At 54.1% G+C, this 9,212-nt stretch overlaps 1 protein-coding gene across 2 annotated transcripts; it reads left to right on the forward strand.

Annotated features, from left to right (window-relative positions):
• The first annotated feature begins 6 nt into the window (after nt 1-6).
• LIX1L (limb and CNS expressed 1 like) lies at nt 7-9,206 on the forward strand. 2 transcript variants are annotated; one of them, XM_026867121.1, is made up of 6 exons: nt 7-3,797; nt 4,969-5,132; nt 6,149-6,289; nt 7,018-7,113; nt 8,747-8,824; nt 8,949-9,206. In XM_026867121.1, exons 1-6 carry the CDS (start codon nt 3,788-3,790, stop codon nt 9,189-9,191), a joined length of 732 nt encoding a protein of 243 aa, XP_026722922.1. In that variant the 5' UTR covers nt 7-3,787; the 3' UTR covers nt 9,192-9,206. The 2 variants fall into 2 exon arrangements, with proteins under 2 accessions (XP_026722922.1, XP_026722921.1); XM_026867120.1 differs by lacking the exon at nt 7-3,797 and adding an exon at nt 4,602-4,844.
• The last annotated feature ends 6 nt before the right edge of the window (nt 9,207-9,212 follow it).

Consider the following 9,212-nt stretch of genomic DNA (forward strand, 5'->3'; position numbering starts at 1 on the left):
GGAACGGGAGCTCCATCATCCCCGCCGGGAACGGGAGCATCACCCCGCTGCCGGGAACGGGAGCTCCATCATTCCCCCCGGGAACGGGAGCTCCATCTCCCCTCTCCCTCACAGTCTCTGCCCCCAGGGTCCCCTTTGCCCCTTTTCTCTCCCCTCCCGGTGCTGTAGCTCAGCCCCCCCGCGTCCCACCACTGCAGGGTCTGGGATCTTCTCGGGGTGTCAGCTCCCTCTTCTCCTTCCAGTCTCGTGTCCGGGGCTCCCCTGTCCCAACGCTCCTTCCCCAGTAATTCTCCCTCTCTCTGGGATCCCTGTTATAACCCATTTTCTTTGCTCCGTGCTGCCCTTCTCTCCAGCTTTAAGGTGTGGAGCTCTCCAAGACTTTCTTCCTTCCCTGGAATTTGCCTCCTTGGGTGAGGGCTCTGCTTCCCTTCCCTCCCCACCACTGAGCTGTGAGCGCCCTTTTCCCTGCAGACTTGGAGAAAAGACCAGAGGGACCCTCTCCCATGGCTGTACAGATAAATATATATTTTTTATATACGTATAAACCGCTTCGGCAGGTGGTTTGCCTATGTGGTGGGCCCGAGGAGGCTTCCTCGATTGTTGTCGCTGGGTTAAATGTCAGTAATAAGGCGTTTTGTGCCCTTTGTGGAGGTTTTGCCAACGTCTGCTGCTGCCTCAACCCTCGTGCTTGGGATCTCCCGGCCGTGCAGAGGGAGCTCGTATGGTTTGGGCGATGTTAAAAGGTGAGCGTGGGGTGGAAGGGAGAATCCCTGCTTCAGCCTGATCTATCTGGGGCTGCGCGTGCCAAAAATAAGAAAGTAAAGCAAAAGTGAGTAAAATAAAACCGCTGAGTCCGTGGTTTCTCTGGGTCGGCTTTTTCCCTGAGGAGACTCGTGGTTTCAGGGGTCAAGCTTGAGAAACGTTCACGGATCTCCTTTTCTTAGAAAGCTCTGTTGCCTCTTAAATGCAAACTGCTGTTTTTATGGTATCAGATACCTAATCTGACGTGGGTTTTTGCTTTTAGAGGGAGAAGACAAGGTAGGGGTAGGCAAGGATGTAGGTGGCCACAAAGGAACTGGAGCTGGGCAGATGAGTGGCTTAAAGCTGAGGAAGTTTCCTACTTGTGCTCTACCTGTAAGAGGTAAATGTGTGATAAAATGAGAGAAAGTGGAGGCTGTTTGGTTTATTTTAGTGTTTTTTTAGATATTTTTAAGAAGGAGGATTCTTCTTGTGTGATTTAGTCCTCTGTGTAATTCCTTTACGTCACCTTGATGTCAGGACCATTAAAAAAAAAATTAAAAAAAATCTGATTTCTGTCAATAAAGGCAGCAGCAAAGAGGGCTCTGCTGGGCAATCCTGGCCCGTTCCGGGTGCCTGCACTTTTCCTGGGATCCCCCTCGGTTCTGTGCTCGGCACGGCTGTACCTTGACGAGGAAAATCCGAGGAAAAATCAGCTCTGGAGGCGACTGGGGCGGGGGTGTTAAGTGCTCCACCACGCTCCGGCACCGCTGGGCTCCAAGAATTGCATCAGAGGTGCCCGGTGAGAGCCCCTGGAGGAGGCTCAGATCTGGGTTTCTTGTACTCTCCTTTTTATTTAAAAAAAAAAAAAAAAAAGTACAGAAGCGAGGAAAAAAAGGTTAAAGCACATATTTGACTGACCCTGTGATGGAAAGAATCTTCCACCCCACCCAAAAGGAGACACTTTGCAACTATTTTGAGTTCCCGGTTTCTTCCGGCTCCGGCAGCAGGTCCAGCGGAGGCGGTCGGAGGTTTCCAAAGGGTGAGTCCTTGGCCGGCGGCACCGCCGGCGTGCGGGGGAACCGCTGCTCGCCTGGCTCGGGGCCGCCCCGGCGCCATGTGGAATCACTTACTCCTCTGTATTTAATATGCAAGTCAGATGTGCTATCGTGTACACGACGCCGGGACGCGGGGTTACGCTCCAAAGCAATAAACAGATACGACTGATGGTCAGAGCAGGCTCTGCTCTTCGTGTCTCCCAGCTTCTCTTCGCCTGGAGCGGCAAAGCGAACCGGGGAGCCTCAGGCAGGGGCCGCTCCAGGCAGAGGCGGGGGGTTAAGCTGCGCTCTGTAAATCTACGGGGCTCCCCCACGCAGGTGGGGGACGGAGTTTTTCGAGCAGACCAGCATTTCCCTCAGAAATGCAACCAAACAGCCTGAAAGCTGCCGAGAGTAAGAGCTCCGGTGTTTTTTTGAGCTGGTGGAGAGGCTTGTTTTACTTGCGGGCGTTTAGTAATACCTTTATTTACGCGTCGGGTTTCCCGTTAAACGCGACCTCCTGCACGGTGCAAAGATCACGTCATTTTTTTTTTTCAGCATCTTCACCGGCGTTCCAGCCAGCCGGTCGTTCTTCTCTCTGCCCTCTCCCCAGCCTGAGCGCTGTGTTGTCTTTCGTGCTCCGTACAGGATTAAAATCCTTCAGGGTGCAGAAGGGTTCCCTCTTTCTATAAAAGCAGATTTATTTTTTTTTTCTGAAGCGTTTGGGGGGTTTCAATGAGGTGTTTTACTCTCTCGTCTCCTAAAACCATCCTGTCTGCGGCAGCTGGGAGCGTTGAATCCAGTCTGGGGATAAAAAAAAAAGCTCTTTTGGATGCGTCTCAGCTGTCTGACCTATTGCTCCGGTCGCTAACGAAGTTGCCCAGCCGCCGTCTGGCACAGAGGAACCCTTGTTTTGGGCTGAAAACACAACTCCGTGCCCGTGCGCCCGTCGCATGGCGTTTCCTCGTGAACCCGCTCTTAACGCCAGCTTCTCAGACTTCGCTAAATTAAACTAAACTGTTAATTCCTCTGAATCTTCGGGGTAATTCTGTGTGCCGTGAGAGTTTGCGTTGCCTGGCGCAGCTCAGCTTTTCCCTGCCGGTTTCTTGGGTGGTCGCTGCTGCGAAGGCTCGGTTGCCCCGTGCCAAATGAGCCCTGAAGCCGTTAGTGAATTGGGCATTGTCTCCCCAAATCTGTTGGGGATTATGTGCATGACTGACGCTGTCCCTGGGTCGGGAATCTGCCTGGCTGGAGATGGGAAGGCTGTCTGGGTATCGGTGCACTGGAGAACTGGCAGGGAACCCGGTATTGTTAAGTCTTCAGTGGAAAATTGCTCCTGTCTTGCATGTTTCATCAAAAAAACACACACACACAAAAAAAAACCCCAACAAATTAAACTTGAAAATAATCCAGAGTGACTGCTTTATGAACAAATGCCCCGAAAAGCCTGTGGTTGAACGAGGAGGGAAATGCTTAGCGAGGAACTACTGTGGTAGTGACTCCTCGCCTCGCTTCATCTCGCAGAAAGCAATAAAAACTAAAAGGCTCGAGCTCGCCGACTTCCTAAGAAGCCAAAAAAGTGACGGCGCTGGATGGACAACCGAAAAACTAAGCCAAGGCGGCTTGGGATGGGCTCGGCGTCGCGCGTGGCCTCAGCTTAACCTCCCTTGTCTGTCTCAGCCCGGGAGGCTGAGAGCAGCCGCCTGGTCTCGCTCGGTGCTCGGCCGCGGCGCTGAGGGCAGAGCTGCCGTGGGCATTTTGGGGGTTATCTTCTCGTTTTCGTGAGCGAGCTCGCTCTGGGGTTCGGGTTCTTTTAACCGCCCTGCCTTAGCGAGGAGTCGCTTTAATCTGTTTTGCAGATCGTCCCGCTTCAAAGCGATCGCTGAGATGAGCGAGGCTCAGAGCGGGAAGCGCTGGGGGGGGAGCTGAGGGCAGGCTCTCCCTCCAGCTGCCTCTCTGGCTTCAGCACGGAGAGGAGCTCAGAGCAAACTCGATGGGACTTTGAGCGTTAGATGCTACGAGGTTTGTTTTTCTTGCCCGAACCTTGACAAAATAAAGGGTGCGTAAACTTAGAACCGCTCGGAGGTGGTGCTGGGGGTTCAGAAATTAAAGAGACAGACAGGACAGCTGGCTCTGTGGTACGGTAAACACCCCTAGTTCTTGCATAGGTATTAAAATAAGAGTTTAATCTCGTGGATTTGGGCTACGAGCCGATTGCCACCAGGGCTGCGTGCGTTGGTTGCCTGTGCGTGGGGCGGACAAGCTGCTGGGCGGTTAAAGTTGGGCGAGGGCTCAAACCCCACGTAGAAGGTTTGGTGCTCCAGAAGAGGTTCTTGCTTCCAAACGACTTCTGGAAAGACTCTTAATTACCAGAATTCAGCGAGGGTTAATGTTTTAGGCTCAGATTTCCTACCTGGGATAGAAAACCCACTCACTGTAACAAAGCTAATCCCGGTTTTATCCTGTGGTTCTGTTAAACATCCTCCCGAGCCGAATGGCACAAACGAGATTCTCCAAGCGAGATGTTTCCGTTCTCCTCGTGCCGTTCCACGCGCTTTTCGTGACGGTTAAACGCTCCCACCCAAACGACGGGGAGTTCTGCCAGGAGGCGGCTTTCCGCCTCGGGTCATTTCTTGTGTCTCCATCGCGTTGTTTGGAGCTGGGTACGGGATGTTCAGCCTGAAGGCAGGCGGTTTGTTGTTTTGTTTTGGGTTTTTTTTGCAGGCCTGACGGTGCACGCGCAGGCCAGCTGCTTTATTTTTCTCTTGAGATGTCAACACTGAGGGGCAGGTGAGCAAACCTGCCCGGCCTGTTGACCTGCCTCCTGTGAAGGCAAAACGCCTCGCTGCCCTCGCAGCTTTTTCCAAATCCTCTTCGGAAAACTTTTCCCTGGGTTTGCTGGGATGAGAAGGGTTTTTCTGCGGGGAGCTTCGCTTTCTAACGCGGGGTTTCTCCCTACATCCCTCTGGCTAGGAGAGGCTCTTGGTGATTTGTTTGACGTCGCGTGTCCGCGGCTTCCCCTGAAGCGGGCGGTTTCTGACGCGAGTCGGGGCTCAGCTCCCTGGGCAGGTGGGAATCCACTGACTTTTGTGCCGTCCTCTTGCTGGATGCGGCAGAAGCAGTTTTCCAGGCTCTTTGTTTTACTGTGTCTGAACTCGATTTTTATTTCTCTCCCCCCCTGCCCCGCCACCAGTGAACGTCGTGGAGGCCCTCCAGGAATTCTGGCAGATGAAACAGTCGCGCGGGGCCGACCTGAAGAACGGAGCCCTCGTGGTGTACGAGATGGTCCCTTCCAACAGTCCCCCGTACGTCTGCTACGTCACCTTGCCGGGAGGGAGCTGCTTTGGCAGTTTCCAGGTAGGCTGGCGGGGCTCACTCCTCTCCCCAGCGCTCTGACTTGGGTGCCCCGAGCTTCCCCCCTGGCCCGCTCCGGGCACAGCGTTAACGTTTTCCTGCTGGTTTGAAGCGTGAGAATGATGCGGGTCTGACTGTAACCCTCCTTCATTTCGGGCTGGCTACTAAATGTTTCTAACTGCCTCTAAACCCCCCCTCCCACTTCCATCCGGGGGGTCTGGCTCTACATTTTCCTTTGCTGTATGTCCTGGATCCCCCACACGTGACTGACCTGGACCTTGGCAGAGCTGGGGGCAGGTAGGTGCTGTCAGAGAAAACGGGCGGGTGGGCTGGTTCTGAGACTTGGTTTTCCTTCCCAGGATTAAGCAGTGGGGTGTACTGACAGAACACAGCTCGGACGAACTGGTAGAGTACTATTTCCTTGCAAGGGCTCTGGATTTGACCCAGAGCCTCTTCTCAAGGTGCCAAAAGGCTCTAGAAATCAAATCATACCATTGGATCAATAGTTCCTCCCCTCTTTCTGTTTAAAAGGAAAACGTCCAACCCAAATAACCTCACTGAAAGATTAAGCTCCAAAAATCACAACGGGTCCCGACTGCGGTGCGGATTCCTTTGGGCAGTTACTCCCTAGTCTTGGTTTAGGAGAACGTATCCAAAAGAAACACTTCCAGCCATCACAGGCTCTACCCATCCTGAAGAGCCGTCCTTGCGCTTAAGAGTAATTTGGTTACGTTTCGGTTTTGAGCTAATTAATTTTGTGGACGAGCTGATGGGCGGCGTTTCCTGGTTGCAGATACTATGTGCTGAGTTCAGCTGCCTGCCCGAGTTCTGCCTTCAGCGCGGTCGGGATAGCTGTGGTTTCAAACCGGCTCCTAATGATTTCAGGCTGTCTGAGAGCACGACTTCCCAAAACGACAACACGCCGCCGCCTCATTCCCCGTTTCGTGTGTCAGGGCCGAAGGGATCGGGGTCATCTTGGCTGGTTTTTTTCTGTCCTGACGGCGTTTGTCTCTCCTCAGTTCTGTCCAACCAAGGCTGAAGCCCGGAGGAGCGCAGCGAAGATTGCGCTGATGAACTCGGTGTTTAATGAGCATCCCTCCCGGAGGATCACGGATGAGTTCATTGAGAAGAGCGTTTCGGAGGCCCTGGCATCTTTCAACGTAAGGCTCTTCAGTGCCCAGACAGCAGCGATCGATGGGGACCGGGGCTGGCGGGGGGGAAAAAACTCAAAATCATGGCAAGAGAAGTTTTCTTTTTTACATCTGGAACTCCTTATGGCAAGGTCTTTTTCGGTGACTTCTGAGCATTAAAACTTTTTAAACTGTAGCTCTAATTCTGCTTCCCCTCCCACACGGTCTCACGCTTCTTGATTTTGATTGTGCTGCCCTCGGGTCCGGCGGGGTAGGATGATAAGATGTTGATCCACGTGGCCCTTCTGTGACCGGATCGTCACGTTGGCAAGCTTTCCTTAAACCAAATGTTTTCCAGAAACTTTATTTCTAGCGGCGGGAGCTTTGCATTCTTCTTTTACTGCTCTAATTATACCTTATCCTGGAGGGAGTTCTTGCCGTGCAGTCACACGGCGCTTGACAGTACCCAGAGTGTTGTAAGAAAAAACACCATAATGGGCTGCAGGAAAATTAAAAAATCCCGTTTCAAGTGGCTTTGTCAAAAGCAGAGCGAGCTTTGTTGCTCTGTCAGAGCTGTAGAGAACGATGGGAAGTGCTGGAGGCTGAACTAGACCAATAAGCACGTCTGCCAACCTAAGGCCTCCTCCTTAATCTGACCTGGAATTGCTGAAGTGGAGACGATGTAGCACGAGTGGCGGGTTCTGGGGGAACCACACGCGGTTGGGAATTGCAGCTCCGGTGTGAAATGTCTCTTGCAGGGCAATCGAGAGGAAGCTGATAATCCCAACACCGGCATCGGGGCTTTTCGCTTCATGCTGGAATCCAACAAGGGAAAATCAATGCTGGAGTTCCAGGTACTGCTCATAATTTAATGTCGCGGTTCAAGGGGTGGGTGGTTTGATCTTTCAGCTGCGTCTGTAGTGGTTTATGTTCAAACTGAGAGCGGGGCTTTCCTCTTAGAACACGGCTTGGGATTTGTGGGGCGCTTGTGGGTGCTGGTCTAGCAGAGAAATAGTTGGGATTGTAAACGCCTTCTGCTCTTGGCGTGGCCCAGTGTCACGGGAGGGTTGTGGATTCTTCTGATCCGGCGGGGTCGGCTTCTGGACCTCCAGCACCTGAACTCGTGGCCCGAAGCGAGGCGTTTCATTTGTGGTTTTTATCCTTTCCCCGTAAAATGGGAGAGGTCTCGCTCCCCTTAGGAAAGCTGGCGAAGATCTTTCATCCAAAGACATTTTGACCGTGGAATTAGGAGTCTTGGTTCCTGTCGTTACACGCCCTCCAACCACAGTTGTCTCGTTACGACAAAACATCTGTGAAATGAAAAGGACAAACTGCTGAGGGAAGCTGCTGGGTTCTGGTTAATGGAGCAGAAGGAGTCCGTGCCGAACAGACGACTGAGAACTGAGCCGGGCTTTATTCCAGCCTTGCGGAGGGAAACGGCTCCTAGGAGCGGAGCGGTCTTATTTCCCTGCAAAAGAAAAGCGCAGACTGCTGGGGGAGAACTCCGAATCCTGCGCGTGACTCGACAACCTTTGAGCACCGTCCTTGCCGGGCGGGACGTCTGTCCCCGCGCGCCCGGAGACGGCGTGGCCACGGCGCTCGGGGATTAGCGAGTCCCTTTTCCTTTCAGCTTCAGCTCCCAGAAGAACTCGGAGCGAATCTTGTGCAGACCAGCTGACTCTCGGTGCACCGACTGGAACTGGGTTTTTTTAGAAGAGGAGAAACTAGACCGTAACTCCCGTCCAGACAGTGCAGCGGGGTTTGGATGCCTCTCAAAGGAGGCACCTTCAGTCTGCAGCGGGGCTGGATTTGGGGTTCTTTGCTGTAGGCAGCCTCTTCCCAGAGCTGACTTCTTGCCTGGCTCGTTTCCCTTGAATGGAAATCCTCCGCAGGCGGAAGACAGAAGTGTTTATATTAATGGGCCTGTTTACACAGGGAGACTCTCCAATGTATATTCCTTAGGCCGGGTTTGTGTTTGGGAAGCCTAAGTGGTGGCTGCAAGTTTGCGAAGGAAAATTTGCGTGGCCTTGTGAGAGAGGGATGTTTGCTTGGAAAAACATCGGGGTGTCGCCCGCTCCGGAGGCTGCGGGGTGAGAGTCCTGATTGCAGGCTCCTCAAATCCCCGGGGCAGAGGGAGCGCCGGCGTCTTCATCTCCTCTGTCACATCTGGGCGGGGGACGATTGTCTAGCGGGATAAGCCGGGCTTTGCCCTCGCGTCCTGGCTCCTTCCATCCCCCCCCGCTGCTGCGCTTTCCTTATCTTTTTGATAAATCCCAACTCATTAACGCTGGAAGGGGGGTTTTTTTGCAGCCTCGGAGGCCGCGAGCGTTCGCCGTGATCCCTTGCCACCGCAAAGGACTGGCCGTGACGTTCCAAAATCCGTCTCAGCTTCTCGTTCCCGACACTTGAACCGAGCTGGGCTCCTCGGAGGGCTGAGTCCTCGGCCCCCCCTTGGCTCGCAGCCTGACCCTCCTCTTGCCCTTGCAGGAGCTGATGACCGTCTTCCAGCTGCTGCACTGGAACGGCAGCCTCAAAGCCATGCGGGAGAGGCAGTGCTCGCGGCAGGTGAGTCCAGGGGGGTCCCCCCTGGGGTGTTTTAGGGTCTCAACAACCTCCTGGCCCGGCCGGGAAGCCGGGTGCCGTGCAGCCCGCCCTGCCACTTGTCCTTCCTCTGTCCCTTCGCCCCCAGGAGGTCCTGGCTCACTACTCCCACCGCGCTCTGGACGACGACATAAGGAACCAGATGGCCATGGACTGGGTGAACAGGGAGCAGAACAGCCCCGGGGCCCTTTCCAGGGAGCTGGCTTCGACCGAGAGAGAGCTGGACGAAGCCCGCCTGGCCGGGAAGGAGCTGCGTTTCCATAAGGAGAAGAAAGACATCCTGATGCTGGCGGCCGGCCAGCTGGGGAGCATCCACTCCTCCAACTGCTAGACCGGGCGGCAAGTCCTTCCC

The sequence above is a fragment of the Athene cunicularia genome, unplaced genomic scaffold (genome assembly GCF_003259725.1).
Source record: "Athene cunicularia isolate RWA unplaced genomic scaffold, athCun1 SCF_167, whole genome shotgun sequence".
Taxonomy (NCBI): Eukaryota; Metazoa; Chordata; class Aves; order Strigiformes; family Strigidae; genus Athene; species Athene cunicularia.